We start from the raw sequence: 21,528 nt of genomic DNA, 5'->3' as shown, positions 1-21,528 counted from the left end.
AAGATTTTCGGGGGGGGGAAGGATTGGAAGGCGTGCGGCAGTTACAGCGGTCCCACGCTTCCCTGAAGGCATTTAAATTAAATGCCGGGGATCGAGCAAGGCCTCTGTAAAACACCCTGACCTCACTTACCTAACCATCCAGCGATGTGTAGTCATGGCAACCCGGCGTCAAATGAAGTTGCGGGGCAACGTGAAGCCACGTAACCCCGCAGTGTCATTTTACACCGGAGCCATGCAGATGGGGGGGCGCAGGACGAATACTTTGCGCACCCCTGATCTATACTGTGACACAGATTGCAGTGTCTGTCACTTTGCAGTGTGAAAAAGGGCTGCTGTTACTGTCATACTTTCCCCCTGAAATGGGAAGAACAGGGTCATTGGACTATAGAACGTCCCGTCTGTCACGGTCACCCTTTAAGGCTGTGGCCCCGCTGGCGCTGACCGCGCTCATGCTAGAGAGTGGTGACGTCACCAGATCTCCAAGCATGAGCGCCGGGTGTCCTGGCTATTTTACAAGTGCACGCGGGGGGATGAGGAGGGGGGGTTTGGGCTGGGGTAGTTGCGGGCAAGTTGAGCGCGCTTTAAACTTACATTTTTTTTGTTTACTCAAGCGCCAAGCTTGAGTGAGCGTGCGTGCCCGTGCGAGCAGGGACTTACACATAAAGATGTATGTAACTAAAAGCGGCACCGGTCCGCAGCCTTATGGGAAGGGCAGGCTCCTTAGGCCATCTGTCCCTTCTGTGTCATCATGTCACCCCGTAGTGAGGGCGACAGGCTCATTGGGCCAAAGGACCCTTCTGTCCACATCTTTAGGTTACTGTGTGGAGGGTGATGCCGACTCAAAGTCCCTTCTGTGCCACCCGTGGGTGGCACATTAAATTCTGTGGGTCAGAGCCTTACCGAGCAGCTTCTGCAGGGCCGGGGGGGTGGGAGAGGACAGGTGCTGGTTGGAGGGTTGGCGCTGCACTTTTGGAGGTAGCTGGTAGTATGGGCTATGAGGTGACTTGTATGTATCTGCAATAGAAAGAGTGATCCCGTCAGAATGAGAGAGAGAAAAATGTGAGACAAGTATTTTCTTTTTAAATGTAAACTTATAACACTTCCATGATTAAAAAATAAATACATTTAAAAAATCTCTGGAGTATTTTTACAATCTTTACCCGTCACTTGATAATCAGCAGTTTTTTTTTGCTCTGTTTATTGATTGTAAAGTAATTATGAAGCCATTATTAGTCCCAGATGGACAGAAGTAGTTGATGTTTCAGTTCAGTGTTTCCGGAGAAAAGCAACATATTAATTGTTCACAAGATACAAATAAGTAAAACGGTGACTTTAAAATGGTATTTGAATCTTTCCAAGAAGCTGACTACACTCCAAAGTTTTTAAATATTAGTTTGCCGCACTAGGCGGAACTTTAATTGCCCCGCTTACCCTGAGGGGGCAACTGTGTGGGTGTCTGGGAGGCAGGGATGTTCTGTGGGTGAAGGGTTTCCAGTGCAGACTGCGGTTTCTGGAGCTTGCGCTCTCCTGCGGTGGGGGTCAGCTTCTTGGGGCGCCCACGTTTGCGCCCAGCCATCTTCCTGCCCTTCTTGCAGAGCTTCTTGCGCGGTTTGGCCGGCGACACCTTCTTCACGGGAGCCACTTTCTCCTCCTCGGGTTCGGAATCCTGGAGGATACAAACGAGAGACGCGGTGGTGGTGGGATAAGCCTCAGGCCCTTTCTATTTGTCGCAGACTCATGGGGAGAGATTCACGAGCCTCCGATACAGGCAATAAAGAGGGATTGAATTGAATGGCAAAGCTGGATCGCGGTGCTATAACCAGCACCGGTGATTAGTGAACCCCAGCGGCAAAGACACAAGTGGGATAAAAATCCCCCTGCCTGTCAGTCAAAATGGGGAGACTGATTAGATGAACAATATATCTCTTCTGGCCCTTTCATCATACTTCCAGTCTTCCAAATCCACGGCAGGGCAGCAGAGAGAAGGGACCTTATCTATAGCCTCCCACCATAGGCCGAGAGAGAGTACATGAACAGACTATAGCACTGATTCTGGAGCAACAGGGAAGGGGGACCTGTGTGTCCTTTCTACTGCAGAGTGACAGTCTGCCCTTCCAACTTCACAGTGATTCATTGATTCATTGATACAGAGACAGAAGGGACATGTCACCTACTGTATTAAGTTTAACAATCATACTCAAAACGACAGTGCCAGCCACCAGCAAGCAATCCATGACACCTCAAGTCTGCCCATTCACTGCAGTGTGCCAGGCGGCTTATACAGTCACTCCGACTGCAGAGACTTACAGAAGTGACCCATGACCCATACATACAGCCTATCCCTCCCACTACAGGGTGACAATGACAGACAGGAGGGGTAGACTCAAAGTATTGTTTATGACAATAACAGACATTGAACTAGGTCCCTCCAGTCTCTTCCTTCCTTGGCAGGATAAGAGTGACAGATTTTGCATTGCTGCCGCTCTGCAGGGAAGAAGATCTCCATCTGATTGGGGTGGAGAGAGGAGGGGAGAGGATTGGGGTTGGGGGGGAGGAGAGGGGGTCCTCACCTTTGTCTCCTGAATTTTTGTTGGGGTGGTGGTATTGCTCTTCCCCTCCCTCTGCTGCCTTCGTCGCACCGCTTCCTGCTCCTCCTGCCGGAGAGAGACCAGGAGTGAACAAGAAGCCACCTTTATGGGACACGGAGCACCCACTTTAGCACAGGGTTTTACAAAGCAATGCGTTGCTGGCTATCCTGGCACCTGGCAACAACAGGGAAATTTGACTGCAAGCTTGTCAGTTCATATATAGGGTACTATACAAAAATGAATACACGTTTGTATAGAGCAGGGGTGCGCAAACGTTTGTTGCTGCGCCCCCCTGCCTGCTCTCCCTCAGACCTCTCGCCCCCCCCTTACCTTACTTAGTGCAGCATCAAATTACGTTGCGGGATCATGTGGCGTTACCATGGCGACGCTTCCAGGCGCCGGTTGAATCTCGGCAAGTTGAGTTGCAGAGGCCTTGCGCGGTCCCCCGGCATTTAATGTAAATGCCTTGGGGGAAGAGCTCGGGGTTTCTGCAACCGCCCACGCTCCCCAAAAAAAAAAAATCTCTAGCCACCCCCCAGTTTGTGCACCCCTGGAATAGAGTATTAATGGTGGCCCCTTTCATCATAAACCACCCATCAACACACACTGGTTTCTGTTCATTTTAAAAGTACATTTTCTTATTTAACGGTACGGATCGGAGAGGATTTTTAAAAAGTGAAACTTACCCTGAGTTTTGGATTTTTCAGACTAGAAAAATAGTTTTCAAGCTGTTGAAAGAATTTAAAAAAAACAAACAAGGAAAGAAAGAAGAGAGAGGTTAGCAGCAAGGTAACGGAGCAGAAACTCTGCAACAAAGTCTGTCTGTATAGCCACGGTGCAGAACACAGCTATTCCTTTAACTCAAGAGTGGCCAGCTGCAGTTTGCAAGGGCTACCAACAGGTCAGGTTTTCAGGATATCCCTGCTTCAGCACAGGTGGTTCAGTTGGTGTCTGCGCTGAAGCAGGGATGTCCTTAAAACATGACCTGTTGGGGGGGGTCTTGAGGACTGGAGTTGGCCACCCCTGCTTTAACTCCTTTGATGTCGGGGCTATGCAATGAATTGTAGGGCCCTCCAGCAGTGGAGGGGTTAAACAGACTGCAATAAACCTTACAAGAAGCCACCCTCATACTGAACTTAACATGCTGATCTCTCCTTTCTGCGTTATACAAATGTAGTGTTTACCTAATCTCTTTTTGTTGAGGCTGTAAGCTGCAGTATATGCAGGTTGATTGTTCATCCAGACTCTTTTCCCTGTAGCAGTTTTGTTTAGCTAACGATGGCGGCACAATTAGATTAATGAGATAACGGAAAAGAACAATAAATTACCAGATACGATTAGAATTAAAACGGAATTGAAGAAAAAATGGAAAAGGCCTCCATTTCACACAGGAGGTAAAGTAGTATTTTACTCCCAGGGCGATTGAACCTAAGAGAGCCGGTTACACGGACATGTTGGAAATATTATTCGGGCTCGTCCGGAAAAAAATTTAGTGGAAGGGCCGCGTTTCTGAATGCCACGTCCATAAAGCCCTTCCTTACGCACCTCACTCCTCTCTACCTCACTTTTATACAACGCGTACGTTCAACACATATACAGCCACTCGGTACAGATTTAGCGTACAAACTTCTGGGCCCTAAGCCAAGAGCTTCCAAATGTTCCTGTTTAACCCGTTCCTGTCTGCAGAGGACCAGGTTTAAACCCCCCATGCACTATTCTCAAAGCAGTCCCCTACTCTGACTCCTAGGAGGAGGGAAGGCTGGTTTGAGTACTCACTAAGGTCCGGTCTATAGTGTGCAGGTAGTAAGAGACGGGCTTCCCGGTCCACGAGACAGAACCCTTGAGTGGTGACAGCTCTACGACTCTCATTATAGTGCCAATGTCTGCGGGAGGAGACACAGGAAGAAGAGATTATTATACAGGGAGGCAGCTACTTCTCTCACTCCATCACCAGCAATGCCATGCAGAGCAATAGGCTGCTAGCCCCACTGGCAAGGAGGAGGTTAAAAACGGACACTTCTGTAAGGCAGCTAATACAACTAGATTAAAATTGTATAATTAATTCCTGCCCCAAAGAGCTAACAATCTATTAGCAGCAAAGAGGTAATGTGAATTGCCAAAAAAGATATGCAGCTGGCACCAGTTCAGAGACAACTGCATGGGGCTCCTCCTCAACATAAGCAATGCCCAAATTACAGGTGCAGTTTGTATCATTTGCAGCTTGGTGTCAATGTATTAAGGGGCTTGGATCCTATTTTGCTCTCCCTATGCAAATGAGCAATTTGGGGAGTGGTTTTTGAGAGCAGTGAGGGGGAGGCGCTATAGGAGAAGCGAGAGGGGGGGAGCTATAGGAAGCCGTTATAGGAGCAGTGAGGGAAGGAGCTATAGGAAACCGTTATAGGAGCAGTGAGGGAAGGAGCTATAGGAAACAGTTATAGGAGCAGTGAGGGAAGGAGCTATAGGAAACAGTTATAGGAGCAGTGAGGGAAGGGAATTAAAGGAAGAATTAGAAAGTGCGGTTATGGACTAGTTAGGGGGAGGAGATAACTATTAGTAAGTTGTAAGACACATCAAGTGTCATATCTGCCTTTGCAAATTTTTAATTTTTTTTTAAATAGCTTGGTGTATCTACACTAAATACACAATTTTAATACAGACCCTCCCTCATACGTTATGTGTTGCATAGTGAATTGCCTTCTGATCTAGAGCCAGCAGGTGGAGCTCTAACCCCAATGCATAATCACTGCACTTTCGCCAATGTGCACTAAATGGGTGCTTTGCTTAGCAGGTCCCAGCTCTGATTCAAATGAGTGGGAGTTGACTTGCTAAAGCTTAACACCCTTTAGTGCATATGGGCCTTTGTGAATAAGCTCTGGAGGCTGTTTAACCCTTTGCTGAAGTTGTCTGTAAATCAGAAGGGTACTAGTAAGCCCTGCTTTGTCAGAGAAGCCTGCTGGCCTCTGTGATAGCCAAGGGGTTCCAAAAGCCTACAAGGAAATTGAATACTAAACAGTATGTTTATTAATATAGGCATATAGATATAGGATAAAACAACATTACATATAATATTAAATATGAACACAATAGTGAAAGGTGCGCCAAAATAAAATCGACAGGACTGCCCCAGCAGAGCTTCAGTTTATGGAGCCAATTCTTCAGCGACAAGCTAGGCAGGGGAGGAATCAGAAGAGGGACTCACCGCTCAAGTTTCGGCTGTTAATTCGGAAGTTAAGAGGTGCAAATGGTTTGGAGGATACGATTCTGCCACCTGAGAGAGGTGAGGGGTGGTGCGGGGGAGGGAAAATAAAATGATTAGTAGGGATCTGGGAACGAAGGGAGACAGAGAATGAGAGGAGAGGGAGAGAGATACAAGGGATATAAAGCAAACAGGAGAGAAGGGAGGCAGATGGAAGAGGAAAGAAAAGAGAAAGGAGGAAAGAGAAAAAGGAGGAAGAGGAAATAAGGGGAAAAAAAAGGAAAGGTACAAGAGAAATAAGAAAAAAAAATCAAAAGGCAAAGTGAGAAAGGAGGGAATGAAAGAATGAAGAAAAAGCCACAAGTTAAGATAACCAGAACTGTGGGAGGAATAAAGATTACTGTATCCCCGTCCGTGCCGAAGAGCACAGTAACACAAAAGGCATTAATACAAAAAGCACTTGGTCCCTGTGCCCCTTAAACTCTCCACTGCTGAGAGAAGCCCTTTCATCTACCGGCTGCACTGGAGAAGAGGACAGCTCTATGTAAATCAAAGGGGCTAAAATCTTTTCCAGTGCGGGGAAAAAAATCATAGAGTATTGGAGAACTTAGACTGCGGCTACGTGTGATCTGCAATGACGCCAAGTTTTAAATGCAAACAACGGTTTTGCATAGCAATAAGTGACCCGTATCATAATCACCCGGAAAGTGACACTATATGCATAACAAAGTCTGTCAGTGCTACGAGTGACAGACAGAACTGCAGCAGTGGACAGGGCTGTTCATTTTGATTTTCTTTTGGAGGGCATGTATATTTCTATATATATTTCCTGACCTTGCAATTCTGAGGAAACTCCTGGTTACCGAGATTCCAGAAGTCTTTTCCACCAGGCAAAAATACTTGCCCAGTAAAAGCAATATGGCTGCCTCCGTCAGCCTTGCCCTGGTGACCAATAGAAAGCTGCCATGTCATCGGGAGAACACGTCACCGCTTTCTATTGGTGACCTTGCGGCCACATTGGACGTTTTTGAGCGTTTCAAACACTGACACAAAAAACTATAAACATCTCAGGATCTGAAGAATCTGCAGAGGTTGGATGACTGCGGAGCCCAGGTTAGGTACATTAAATATATAGCCAAAACAGGAACTGCTGCTTTAAAATCACCTCTGTGTGTGTCACTACAATCAAGCTATGAGTCGTGTATTATTCTGCTGTGGGAGGGGCAGTCCTGAGTCACAGGATTCCTCTGAGAATCACGATGTGCAGACACTGAGTCAGGATCTGCCAGCACATCACTCCCACCTCCCCGAGCCCACCCTGTGCAATGACTAGTGTGACTTTAAATGTCAACTTCCCAAACTGCCATACTCCAGTCATCATACTTAAGAATTCAAAACACAGATCGGGACTCTGATAAAGGAGAACATGGGGGGGGAATAAAGAAAAATAATGTCATAGCAGATAAGAACTGCGTGGCCCACCAACTCTGTCCTTTTTCCTGTCGGTGCTAAACTCGGTATATCCTGTGGTTGCTTTCAAATTGAAGATCTCCTTGCGGCTATCACAAGCAATTTTGAATTGCCTTACTGTAATACCAGCTTTACTAGGGATCCCACCCATCTAAGGAGGCCACACTTTTGACCCCCATACCCAAGCACTGGGGTAGAGTGATAGATAAGTTTGCAATAAGTTCAGACTGACTGTGAAATAATTTGAGTTCAAATTTAAGTTTAAGAAGGACTTGACTATACTTAAAAGAACAGTCCCCCCTGCTCATTTCTCCCGGCCGCCCCAAAGTCTGGTGCACATGTGCAGTGGCGGTCGGGCTCGGCAATTGGGAGACAGAGGCACCCACAGGCAGGCACGCAGGCAGGCACACACACACAGGCAGGCACACACACAGGCAGGCACACACACACAGGCAGGCACACACACACACACACACACACACACACACACGCAGGCACACACACACACACACACACACAGGCAGGCAGACACACACACACAGGCAGGCACACACACAGGCAGGTACACAGGCACACACACACACAGGTAGGCACACACACACACACACACAGGCAGGCAGGCACACAGGCAGGCAGGCACACACACACAAACACAGGCAGGCCACACACAGGCAGGCGCACACACACACTTAATATAACTATAGAAGTGCAAATAGCTAAAACAGAAGTGTGCCGAGCACACGCATTCAAAGTCAAACTTCTTTGCGTTTTCCCACCGACACTATTTTGAATTTTAATTAAAAATATCAGTGGCGGTCGGGCTCGGCAATTGGGAGACAGAGGCACCCACAGGCACACACAGGCAGGCAGGCACACACACAGGCAGGCAGGCAAGCACACAGGAAGGCAGGCAGGCACACACGCACGCACACAGGCAGGCACACACGCACACAGGCAGGCAGGCACACACGCACACAGGCAGGCAGGCACACACGCACACAGGCAGGCACACAGGCAGGCACACACAGGCAGGCACACACAGGCAGGCAGGCACACACACACAGGCACGCACACACACACACACAGGCAGGCACACACACAGGCAGGCAGGCACACACACACACACACACACACACAGGCAGGCAGACACACACACACAGGCACACACACAGGCAGACACACACACAGGTAGGCACACACACACACACACACACACACACACAAACACAGGCAGGCACACAGGCAGGCAGGCACACACACACAAACACAGGCAGGCCACACACAGGCAGGCGCACACACACACTTAATATAACTATAGAAGTGCAAATAGCTAAAACAGAAGTGTGCCGAGCACACGCATTCAAAGTCAAACTTCTTTGCGTTTTCCCACCGACACTATTTTGAATTTTAATTAAAAATATCACCATCACAAATACAATATCTGTGACAAACAGTGACCAAAGACAAAGAAGTTTCACTTAAAATACACGTGCTCAGCACACATGACTTTTTTTTGCATTGAGGGATGCAAGGGGTCCACAGGAATGAACCATGTAAATGTTAGCTCTGGGGACCCTCTCGTTCTCAATACACATACTTGTAAAGCTGGCACCACTACAGTCCCCTCCAGGTAAAACAAAACCTTGTATTCCGCCTGAGCCAGAGGTTTAAATTCCCGTAAGGACCGGTAACCACTTTCCCGGTATGTATCTCGTGAATCAGGTGATGCGCGGTGCTGAACTTAAAGTGGTTCAGCTCTGGTGACCATGTGTTTCCCTTCCATGTAAAAGGTGCGAGAGGAGTGGACTGCTCCAATAATTTACTTGCCCATCTGATGCGCTTACCATTGAATTATACATCTTGCTTCTTGTATTTAAAATTGTTAATAGTGATGTGTACATGAATACATATAAAAATAATCATTCCTGGCAGAGTTTGTAGTTTGGGCTCTTGAGCAGCAAAGGTGAAAAGTGGCAGGAAAATTGTTAGATGTAAAAATAAATAGCTACACCCATTCCCACCCCCCCCCCCTCTCCCACTCCCCAGTGGATGCAGAACCCCCCTGTGCTCAATATGTTACCTTCCTTCATGTTGGCGAATCGCTCCTTTAGCTGGTGGTCGACCTCAGGACCAAAGGCAAAATTATTCACAAAAATAACACTGCAAAATAACGGTGAGGTTACTACCGCGGCAAAGAAAAGACATCGGACCTGCCACCCCCTCGCCCTGCCAGCCCACTCACCCTAAAGAAACAAGCCACGCACTGCTTCTATTGCCCAACAAACAACAAGGTAATGCCCATCAGTGTTTGAGAAGGGGAAGGGTTGCAAGGAATCGGCTCTGTTTAACTCCTTTGCTACCAGAGTGACGGGAAAATAGGTTAAATGAAAAAGGAAGTAGGGATGGACGGGTGAGGGTCTGTTTATCGGGGGTCAAGGAGAGGCGCGCACACAGAACAAAGGCAATCTGTGCTGTTTCTACTGGACATCAATCTGTAATAGAAGGAATGAGGTCGGGCAGAAATGAGGAAAGGAATAACGAAGGGAACTAGAGAGAGGAGCGACTTTCTATATAAAAGCTGATGCTAAATCCAAATGGTGCAAACTGCATCAGTTGTGTTCATGCCACTACTTGGTCCAAGATAAAATGATCCCCAAATTGTCACCCATCATTGTGACTAAACCCTTTCACCGGAAGAAATGCACTGCCCCCCTACTTCCCAAAGTGCAATCCATCTTCTGTTACACAGGCACAAATATTAGTCAGCTAAACATACGCATTCCGGAGACTGCAAGCTCACGATTACGTCTCCTTTCAGCAACGATTTTCTCCAATTAAAAAGTTCACGGATCCAACTACAAAACCGTCCCTCGTACCAATTAAAATGGTCTTTCCTTGTAGGACTTAAAACGACACCATTGTAAAGGTAAAATGTCACGTGGCTCCATACGCGTTTCGCGCCATAATTGGCTTCGTCAGAGAAGTAATCTACACAAGTCCTTACGCAATCCTAAATAACTGCACCATAATTAACCCTATATTGAACCTGATCACTGAGCAGTGAAAGCAACTTACTATCTCCAAAAAGTGAATCAATTTCATGCAAAGGTGTAAACATCTACATATATAATAGTGCACTTTATTAGAAGTAATTTAATATATATATACATTTAATAGAACTCTTTTAGGATATTAAGTTGCATTCATTGTTCATCAATCCGGTTGAACATGTATTATGACGTTTTGTAGCCGGGTCTATAGAGTTGGATGCAACAGAATCAGATTTTAAAGGTTTTTAAAAGGGCCGTCACACATAGCAGGTAAATAAATATGTATAACCCGGCATTGCCGTCAGAGGTGCCAGCGACACATTGCACTGTATATTATTATATTGCTCTGTCACACAGTGCTGGTTTTGCTGGCAGCGAGGGGGACAAACGCAGTGTAATTTGCTCCCTTTCCCTGAAGTAACAATTTAACTTGTATGCGTCCTGATCAAAATAAATGCATAAGAGAGACTAATATTTATTAGTCTGATTGTTTGAATAGTAATTATGAATCAATCAACAAAACTGATTATTCACCTCCAGCTTTATGGGCGGTCTTATAAAAAGACATCAGATAAAGAATGTAAACACCCTCACCCGCTTGTCAACCGTGGAAATGTTACATTTTTTAAGAAAATATATAAAAAATATTTAGACAAAAGAGAAAAAAAAAAAAAATCAGCTAAATGTAACATTTCGTTAGGTTATGCTCGTCCTAAGAGGGACTCCTCCTTTAGCCTCTGAGGCATAACTTGGTGCATTAAACCCTTCAGCCGCGGAAGGGGTTAAGAGGGTAGGAGCCCTTGTAGCACCGCACTGAACCGACCACGTCAGAGAACAGGCTCAGATGAGGCACTGCAAATCCTGCCGTGTTATGCGTGGCCGGTATAAGGGGTGAGACGCTACCAGCAGAGGGTAGCGGGCAGCACAGATGCAGTGTGTTCTGCAAGCGAAACGCCACGTACCTTGTGTTTGCTATTCTCTCCCTCCACTCTTCCGAGAGAAAGTCTCCGCGCTCCAGCTTTAAATAAAACAAAAATAGAAAGGTAATTAACCCTTTGGCCCAGGGGTGGACAACTCTAGTCCTCAAGGGACACCAACGGGTCAGGTTTTCAGAAAATCCTTGCTTCAGCACATGTGGCTAGGTCAAAAGGGTTTGGACTGTACTCCACCCTGATTCAAACTCTGTCCCATAATGAGCAGCCACTTTACTTTGTGTTTCAACATTGTCCTTTATTCCCGGTACATTGTAAGCTCTTACGAGCAGGGCCTCATTACCTTTTGTATCCGTTTGCGCTGGTTTGTCATGTCATTCGGTTTATGTAACAAACAGAACTCTGTACCCCCATTGTACCGGGCTGCAGAATATGTTGGTGCTTGACAAATTATTGCTATTAATAATATATTATAAACCATATGTTTATTCAATATTTCCCACCCATATCAAATTCTGTATTATTTATGACACTTGTCACAGTTCTACTATACGGGACAATAGCAGATTACAAAGATTAAAAACAACCAATTATAGAAAGACAATTCTCTCTTCTGTTGTATCTGGTAAGCAGAAATTTACGTCAACAGTACAGTCCCAAATAACAGACCAGTAGACAACCTTTTATAAAGAATTTACAATCTTATGGGTTTCTATAAACAAAACAAGTGTGCTAATAGCAAAGATTTAGCTGCTTTTGTTTGTCTGGAAATCGATTACAAATTATTTTTCTTAGGTGCCTCTAAATTCTGGGAAGTGTTGGTCAATTTTGTGTTTTCTTCACCCTGTCCTTATTAGACAGTCCATAAAGATAAGGGGAAGAGGAGAAAGGGGGCTTTGCCTGTGCAAGCTCTTATTGAAGCACACAAAAGGGAACAGCCAGAGACAGCGAACCCCCTCCCAAATTTCAGCCCACCAAGGTTACAAACCAACTTATAATTATATATCTTTAAAAAAAACAACACACATTATATATTTTTAGAAGTCATATTTTGGTAGAAAGCCATCACCCGAATGTGACCCCCTTAATCATGCCAATGGCATAAGTACACTGGTCTTGGAGGGACTGACCCGTTAAGTTGTGAACCATATAGTAAACACCGCGTTGCATCCATTAAACAGGCCTCACACGTTTCCTTTGCTTTGAACATTTAGGCAGTATTTGCCACCTGCCGACTTAACCATTTACTAAGCGGAATTGCTTCAGTTAAAAAACAAAACAAAAAGAAACGCTGGTGTTAAAGCAGCAGTCCGAGCTGCGGTTCCCTCCCCCCTTTAATATGTGCATCAATACAATCCATACAATGGTAAGTAATTAGCTAAGTTGATGACCGATCGGTGAAGATTCGGCTCGGGGTTCACTAAATGGCTGTCAGTGCAGCAGAAGAGGACCAAAGAGGCAATGTTCTGTGGGGAACATCATGTGACCAGACAGTCACTAGATACAATTGGTGCACTGCTAGAGAGAGGGCAGGGCTCAAAAAGGGGTGTGCCAGAGCCTGTTTCAGAAGAAGGGGATGTGACTTTGGAAATGGTTGCTATAGAAACAAAAATGCTTGTTACATTATAATACATAAAAAAACAGTTATAGTGGTTAAAAAAAATGCTACAAATATTTTCTTATAGTACAGAACTGATTAAAAACAAACATGTAGGATACTTCTTGGTCTGCAGCTTTAATTAAATGAATGCAGATTATTGATAAACAAGAGCAATTTATAAAAGTGGAGGAGATGTGCGCTGTGCAACGCTGAACACGGTATGCAGACATCAATCCAAATGCCTGCAGTAAGACGCTGGTACTCACTGTGTATTCTGCATGCTTCTTTCCATACCATTTCATCCACTTCCTGAACTCTTTGTCCATCGACTGCAGGGTGAGACGGGGGAAGGAAAGCAGTTACTGTAATGTACTGGCTTACAAGAGCTGGACCACGCAAGGCCTGCAATCAGTCTTCTGCTGAGCTCCCAAATCTGTTTCTAGACCTGCTTTAAGATATTAACATATGGTACAGGCACTCAGCCCGTCAGCTTCCTTACTGCACCTTTATTATTAGTTCTAAGTCATAGTACTGGCCCTGGGGAACTGTAGCTACATAGTAGGTTGTCAAGTCTTTTAAAGCAGTAAAAGATATTTTTAAAACCATCATATCTCCCTTGCTCCTTTTACACTGCACTTCCACCTCTCCCCTTTTCCAGTACAGTAAGGGCTACAGTTGGCTTGTAATAGAAGCCATCTAAGGCAGGGGTGTGCAAGATTTTCTAGGGGGGCGCAGCAGTTACAGAGGCCACCGATCTTCCCGAAGGCATTTAAAAAACTTGCCGGAGAAGGCGTGAGGCCTTGAACGTCTCTTATCTGCTCTCAGCCGGCTCTACAGCGTCAAATGATGCCGCAGGGTCTTGTGACGTGAAGCGTCGCCATGACAACGCGCGTCAAATGACGCTGCGGGATCACATGACTTGAGTCCGGGGGGCGGGGGGGAGGGCGAAAGAGGGAGAGGGTGCAAGCGCTGGGGCTGCCAGGCAAGGGGTTGCAGCTCAAAAACTTTGCGCACCCCTGATCTAAGGTAACCTTAATATCTCCTCTGTGAATCTTCAAATTGCCTTTCGATGTCTGTCTGCATTCCAGTTAATGGACATGATAACTTTCTGGTCCTTCTGTTATATGGAGTCTCAGGAAAGGGCCCAAATTATTCACCTCTGCGTACTTGGCCGGGATATCTGCTTTCTCCACCCCATAGTGATGTTTGCAGCCCGTGGCTGCAGCAACTTGCAGAACAACCTGTCCGACTCCTGCAAGGGGGAGAACAGCCAATTAGAATGAAGCAAGCAGCACAACCTCAGGATCACGATGTGCTACACAACGTTACAGCCCAGTCTATGGTACCGTGTGATGCGTCCTGTGAAATAATGTTATAGCTTATTCTCTGCATGACTTTGGTTCTATAGCACTAACATTAACAGTACAAATAAGCTGTTCAATAAATTCTAGAATCCGTTTTTCTCACTTTTCTTCTTTTAAAACATTTGTTTGGTTGCTTTATTCTGTTTGCAGCAGATAATCGCTCCCTATAATTCCCACGACCGCCCCCAAATAACCCCTCCCTATAACACGTTTGATATTGTTCCATATAACTCCTGCTATCGTACCATATAATCGCTCCCTAGAACTCTTCCTATTGCCCCATGTAACCGCACCCTATAACTCCTCCATGTTTTAGGATTGCCCACCCTACTAACCGCTTCCCAGGTCCACAAAGAGGTCATCCTCTGTCATCTTGATCTCATCGATCATTTGGGCCACCAGATCAAAGGACGTTTCTCCGTACACCTCGGGCGAAAAGGGCTCGTAGTTGTTGAGTTTCTCCGGGTCGGTCACCGAGTGGTTGTAGACCTGCTGCAGGATGTGACGAAGGAGCCCGTTGGACGGGCGAGTGTTCAGCTTCATGGGAAGTGTGGTTCCCTTCCACTGCGGAGAGCGGCAGAGACAAGGTGAAAGGTACAGTTTCTCCAGCATGGCTATTTGTTAAAAGATTTCTTCCCCAAGACTGCACAATACTTTGTCTGTTTCCACCTCCAGTTTTTCCCTGCTCACTAAAACGTGAAATCTCACATAGCCGGCCAAAATAACTATGCGTAAACAATTTAAAACTCATGATAAATAGCAACAACTTGGCTGCTTTTGCTACTTTAATTATAAATTCCATTTCTTTGGGGCCTTTGAATGTGAGAGCGTTTGTCAATGTCTTATCCCAATAAAAGGGAAGGGGGGTGGGGGGGTTGGCCTGTACGAAGTCTTGTTCAGCACACAGTACACAGTAACATCAGACATATGGGAGCAGACAGAGGAAACAAACCCCTCCCAAGTCTTAGCTCAACTGGTTTACAAACCACGTTAACAATAATTATATGAAAACACATAATTATAGATCAGTATAGTCAAGTATACGTATAGTTATTACATATCGGTCTATCACCCAAATGTGACCCCTTAAACTAGTCACTGCCATTAGTACGCAGTGGTCCTAGGACGGACTGACCCCTTAACCCCCACACTGTGCAATCACTGGACATCAGGGATGCTCCGTTTCTCTAATAAGTCTCTGATGTCTGCATGGAAAACAGCTTTGTACTGTCGAGTGGAGCAAGTGAGAATAAGCAGCAGGGGCTGCCATGTGGACAATCTACTGCGGGCTCTGGAACCTTCATAAGAAAAATGTCGTATCAAATAAAAAATAGCTAGGAAAAAATAATACAGTTGTTAATCTGTTTTAAATGGCATAAAACATGTCTCATAAACAAAGACGTCATGTACCGCATATTCCTCGCTAATTGTTACTTCGTTACTTAGCTAATCGGGCTCAGACTTGCAAAGATCTTAAATGTAATATAGATTCGCAATCACGCCAAAGCACTTGGTCACGTAACACCTCGTTGAACATTCTTCTGACATTAGAATATATGTTACTAGGCGGAACGAGGGCTTTACCAACACACCCAGGTTTTAACCAGCACAGCTGCGGGCTGCCTAATCATTTAATGAAACCTGTGACTACATGAAGTGAGGGAACCGGCAAACTGTGCGTTTAACACTGCACTTTCCTTCTGCATTTTGGGACATCGCTGCCGGGTGAAACATTGCTATTCCTCTGCCTGTTCAATTATAAAAGTTCCCAAGACAAACACAGACTTGGTAGGCACTTGTATCTCAAATAAAAGCTGGCGGTTCCCAGTTCTGCACTTGATTTTTTCCTTTGGGGCTGAATGAGTATCTTGGCGCTCGCCCTGAATGAGTATCTTGGCGCTCGCCCTGAATGAGTATCTTGGCGCTCGCCCTGAATGAGTATCTTGGCGCTCGCCCTGAATGAGTATCTTGGCGCTCGCCCTGAATGAGTATCTTGGCGCTCGCCCTGAATGAGTATCTTGGCGCTCGCCCTGAATGAGTATCTCGGCGCTCGCCCTGAATGAGTATCTTGGCGCTCGCCCTGAATGAGTATCTTGGCGCTCGCCCTGAATGAGTATCTTGGCGCTCGCCCTGAATGAGTATCTTGGTGTTCGCCCTGAATGAGTATCTTGGCGCTCGCCCTGAATGAGTATCTTGGCGCTCGCCCTGAATGAGTATCTTGGCGCTCGCCCTGAATGAGTATCTTGGCGCTCGCCCTGAATGAGTATCTTGGCGCTCGCCCTGAATGAGTATCTTGGCGCTCGCCCTGAATGAGTATCTTGGCGCTCGCCCTGAATGAGTATCTTGGCGCTCGCCCTGAATGAGTATCTTGGCGCTCGCCCTGAATGAGTATCTTGGCGCTCGCCCTGAATGAGTATCTTGGCGCTCGCCCTGAATGAGTATCTTGGCGCTCGCCCTGAATGAGTATCTTGGCGCTCGCCCTGAATGAGTATCTTGGCGCTCGCCCTGAATGAGTATCTTGGCGCTCGCCCTGAATGAGTATCTTGGCGCTCGCCCTGAATGAGTATCTTGGCGCTCGCCCTGAATGAGTATCTTGGCGCTCGCCCTGAATGAGTATCTTGGCGCTCGCCCTGAATGAGTATCTTGGCGCTCGCCCTGAATGAGTATCTTGGCGCTCGCCCTGAATGAGTATCTTGGCGCTCGCCCTGAATGAGTATCTTGGCGCTCGCCCTGAATGAGTATCTTGGCGCTCGCCCTGAATGAGTATCTTGGCGCTCGCCCTGAATGAGTATCTTGGCGCTCGCCCTGAATGAGTATCTTGGCGCTCGCCCTGAATGAGTATCTTGGTGTTCGCCCTGAATGAGTATCTTGGCGCTCGCCCTGAATGAGTATCTTGGCGCTCGCCCTGAATGAGTATCTTGGCGCTCGCCCTGAATGAGTATCTTGGCGCTCGCCCTGAATGAGTATCTTGGCGCTCGCCCTGAATGAGTATCTTGGCGCTCGCCCTGAATGAGTATCTTGGCGCTCGCCCTGAATGAGTATCTTGGCGCTCGCCCTGAATGAGTATCTTGGCGCTCGCCCTGAATGAGTATCTTGGCGCTCGCCCTGAATGAGTATCTTGGCGCTCGCCCTGAATGAGTATCTTGGCGCTCGCCCTGAATGAGTATCTTGGCGCTCGCCCTGAATGAGTATCTTGGCGCTCGCCCTGAATGAGTATCTTGGCGCTCGCCCTGAATGAGTATCTTGGCGCTCGCCCTGAATGAGTATCTTGGCGCTCGCCCTGAATGAGTATCTTGGCGCTCGCCCTGAATGAGTATCTTGGCGCTCGCCCTGAATGAGTATCTTGGCGCTCGCCCTGAATGAGTATCTTGGCGCTCGCCCTGAATGAGTATCTTGGCGCTCGCCCTGAATGAGTATCTTGGCGCTCGCCCTGAATGAGTATCTTGGCGCTCGCCCTGAATGAGTATCTTGGCGCTCGCCCTGAATGAGTATCTTGGCGCTCGCCCTGAATGAGTATCTTGGCGCTCGCCCTGAATGAGTATCTTGGCGCTCGCCCTGAATGAGTATCTCGGCGCTCGCCCTGAATGAGTATCTTGGCGCTCGCCCTGAATGAGTATCTTGGCGCTCGCCCTGAATGAGTATCTTGGCGCTCGCCCTGAATGAGTATCTTGGCGCTCGCCCTGAATGAGTATCTTGGCGCTCGCCCTGAATGAGTATCTTGGCGCTCGCCCTGAATGCTATGTACCGTGCTACATACACGGTCAGCACTATACAAGAGGGTGGCAGGCTCAGGAGAAACGGAAGGAAGTACTTCACAAAAACGGGTGGTGATTCGCAGAATATCCTCCCAGCAGGGCTGTAAAAAGCCAATGCAGTAAGAGAAGCAAACAATTATTGGAATAGACAGAACGACACCAAAGGACCTAACAGGAGCTGAGCTTTTACAACAGATAGGAGGATGGTTGACCAGGAAGCCCACGTGGTTCTCCTCTGCCATCAAATGCTACGTTTCTAAAATATTATGATCATTGATTTAGTCTGAGGATGTCTTGGGTTACACGCTGACAATGATCCGGGTGTAGAAATGGGTGTATACAGCACAGCGTATAACAGGCCATATACCGCTCCTTTGTTTTGTATCTTAGAGAGGAATATTTGGTAAACAGATGCACCCGTCCCCACACACTCTGCTTCTCCTCCTAGCAATGGGTCCCTGGCTTTGAAGAGAAGAGCTTAAAAGAGACAAGCGGGGCCAGAGGTGGGGAGGTGTTGGAACAAAAGCAGAGATGCAACCTTACCAGCTGATGGATGCTGTCAATGGCTCGGTTATATTTCTCACACAGGCGCTGCATGCTCTCGAAGCTGAAACAGAGACAAAGGGGGAGTGAGAAAAAAATGGAGCGAAAGAGAAACACAGGGGGACACACACCAGAGAAAACAGACAAAGAAAAGACACAGAAATATAGGAAGTGATACGAGAATATACAAGAGAGAAGGAGAGGAAAAAAGGCAAAGAAAAACAGGAACAGGTAGAGCAGAAAAAAAATAAGCACAGAAGAATAGAGAGATACAGCAGTGATGAGGGGGAAAAAGGATTAAACAAAGCAATACACGGGGAAAAGCTTTCTGACGTACAAAGAAAATACACAGTGATAAGAGAAAAACAGAAGGTATGATAAGAAAAATAGAAAGCCACAAACTGAGGGAAAGAGATATGCAATGAGGGGGGGGGGGGGACACCAGAAAAATAACGAGGAAAGGAATACAAAGAAAAATCAGCAGGAGAAGAAGTGACACAGGCACAAATATCAAGGAGAAGGTGAAACGGGGAGCGGGGCCGAAAGAGAATGTCAAATGTTTTCTATATAATCACAATCCTGTGACATAAATAATATTTATAGGACTTGAGTAGACATAGGGGTTTTTCATTGGTGGTGGGGGTGGGGATGGCTGGGAAGTCAAGTTGAAAATTGATTCTTGGAGTTTAACCCCTGCACAGCAATGTTCTCCAGGCTCGTGCAGTGCAGGTGGGCCGAACACGCAGTACTGGACCTGCTCACCATTTGGTATCGTAGTCGATAAGCACGTAATTCTCCATCGCCAGCTTGAGGTCTGGGATTTCCTCGCAGACCCATCTGGAAGAGACGTGAACAGAGCTTAATGTGGCACTTTCTCCCACATGCGACATTGTGCGGGTGGCTGTGCGGTTTTTAACCATTACGAAGCACGACAGGGAAAAATACTCACTATTTTTACATTATGTATAATTAAAACATAACGTAATAGGAGTAATTCTTATTTTAAAAACACCATTTAAGACGAGTACAACCATTACGCTCAAGTGTAGTTAATACTTTAAAATTCTATAGGCAGAAAAAGTACAGGGAAATTATAAAGCTAGCTATAGATATTTCAAATATATGTAACAAATAGTGAAACATTTCAACCACAGACTTAGTGGTATAAGTGTGTGTAGATGTATAAGTATGTGTGTGTGTGCCTAAATGTATAAGTGTGTAGATGTATGTGCGTGTATTTATAAAAATGTTTTACCAGGAAGTAATACATTGAGAGTTACCTCTCGTTTTCAAGTATGTCCTGGGCATAGAGTTATGATGACAAATAAAACATTGTACAAATACAGTTACATAAGTGAACAGGATCTATATCAAATCGACACGTGTGTGCGTGCATATATACACAGACACACACACAGACACATACATGTGTGATAGATATGTATAAACACACACACACGTGTGTCTATGTATATGGGTGTGTGTCTATGTATATGGGTGTGTGTCTATGTATATGGGTGTGTGTCTATGTAGGTGTGTTTGTGTGTGTGTGTCTATGTTAAATAAATCATGACACGGTGTAATGTCATGTGTTTTTGTTCATCGGAGGTTGTATTTACCTAATTTTTAGACCTGCTAAGAACCAGATGATTGTTATCATGTCCAGATATTGTATTGTATGTCTTTATTTGTATAGCGCCATTAATGTACATAGCGCTTCACAGTAGTAATACACGCGGTAATCATATAAATAACAAATAAATATAAATAACAGGTCATGGAAATAAGTGCTTCAGACAAACGTAACATTTAGGAAGAGGAGTCCCTGCTCCGATGAGCTTACAATCTAATTGGCATGTAGGAGGAACGTACAGAAACAGTAGGAGGGCATTTTGATAAGTGCTTCTGCAGGGGACCAAGCTTTATGTATCATGTGTCTAGTAATATCGACGGTGCTACTCATATGCTTCTTTAAGCAAGTGTGTTTTAAGGTGGGTCTTAAAAAGGTGGATAGAGAGGGTGCTGATATGTAAAACCATAGAATTCAAATAGGGTATACTTTCTTTTTCACACAACCGTATACTGTATGTGTGCGCGCGTCTTTGTGTATGTGTGTGTCTATATGTGTGTATGTGTGTGTATGTGTGTATGTGTGTATAAGTGCTACACTAGCTGACTTCTTTCTCTTTTGGTTTTGTTAGCAATACATATCTCAGCCCAGCACCTTACCCACTAATTTGTCATAGTAACTAGCTGAGCAGGAGTTTCTCCTATCCTCCCCCACCCCAATCTTCCCCACGAGGTGTATTCACCACTAGGGTACCCTACTTCAGCACAGCCCAGAAAGGATAATGAGGCACAGGGATAAATATGTATTCCTGTAGTGGAGGGAATCCCTATGTTAAGGGGGGTGCCCCAGCTAGTGCCAAGGTGACCCACAACCAGTATAGGGTTTGTGGGTGCCCCAACCATATATAAGGTTTTGGAAGGGGAGGGGGGCTTTGAGAGTCAAACAGAGTCCAAGGGAAAGTGTGTGGGGAATAAGGCCGAAAATAATAAAAACGTCAACATTTAACCCTCTTCTGTTCCCTGTCCCCCAAGATTCAGAAGTGTATTAAAAGATACTTTAATATAATATGCTTTTTAGATTAATATAATGTAATATGCTTTTTACATTCGGCACCTTTGTCTAAACAGGCAGCCCGTGCAAACCCATAGGCGCCGGTATGTCTGTTGGACATCGGAGTTCAAAGCAGCCAGAGGATGCCCAGAGGTGTGATTAGCATTTGGTCAGTGGGGAAAGGCGGAGTACCAAGTCCTTAGATCAATGGCAGTCCTCCGGGATGCCACTTGTTCTGCCAGACCTGGTGGAGCCTGCCCAGCGGATCGCTTGGAGATAGCCATGGAGAGAGGTGGCAGGTAGCGCATGTCTCTTGGCTATTTCGGATTTCCCGCTGACCCAGCTTTTCTAGCCGGCTTGGCTGCTTGTGGAAGTTCCCATGCGTTGATTGGCTGCTCAGTTTTGTGACA

The 21,528-nt window shown here is 46.1% G+C and overlaps 1 protein-coding gene across 4 annotated transcripts in view; it reads right to left on the bottom strand.

The window, feature by feature from the left end:
• DOT1L (DOT1 like histone lysine methyltransferase) overlaps nt 1-21,528 on the bottom strand; it is a 60,505-nt gene that overhangs the window by 22,291 nt on the left and 16,686 nt on the right. For all 4 annotated transcript variants that reach the window (XM_075611569.1, XM_075611567.1, XM_075611568.1 and 1 more), the window contains exons 3-15: nt 19,261-19,335; nt 18,499-18,562; nt 14,536-14,764; nt 13,994-14,088; nt 13,103-13,165; nt 11,267-11,322; nt 9,335-9,414; nt 5,788-5,856; nt 4,365-4,471; nt 3,275-3,316; nt 2,571-2,654; nt 1,432-1,666; nt 901-1,014 (exon numbers count right to left, since the gene is read on the bottom strand). In XM_075611569.1, the coding sequence (XP_075467684.1) occupies nt 901-1,014; nt 1,432-1,666; nt 2,571-2,654; nt 3,275-3,316; nt 4,365-4,471; nt 5,788-5,856; nt 9,335-9,414; nt 11,267-11,322; nt 13,103-13,165; nt 13,994-14,088; nt 14,536-14,764; nt 18,499-18,562; nt 19,261-19,335 (1,313 nt within the window). The remainder of the gene's footprint in view (nt 1-900; nt 1,015-1,431; nt 1,667-2,570; nt 2,655-3,274; nt 3,317-4,364; nt 4,472-5,787; nt 5,857-9,334; nt 9,415-11,266; nt 11,323-13,102; nt 13,166-13,993; nt 14,089-14,535; nt 14,765-18,498; nt 18,563-19,260; nt 19,336-21,528) is intronic.

Source organism: Ascaphus truei, chromosome 8 (genome assembly GCF_040206685.1).
Source record: "Ascaphus truei isolate aAscTru1 chromosome 8, aAscTru1.hap1, whole genome shotgun sequence".
NCBI classification, from domain to species: Eukaryota; Metazoa; Chordata; class Amphibia; order Anura; family Ascaphidae; genus Ascaphus; species Ascaphus truei.
Note: the sequence above shows the minus strand (reverse complement) of the source record. Positions and strands in the feature narration are given on the sequence as shown.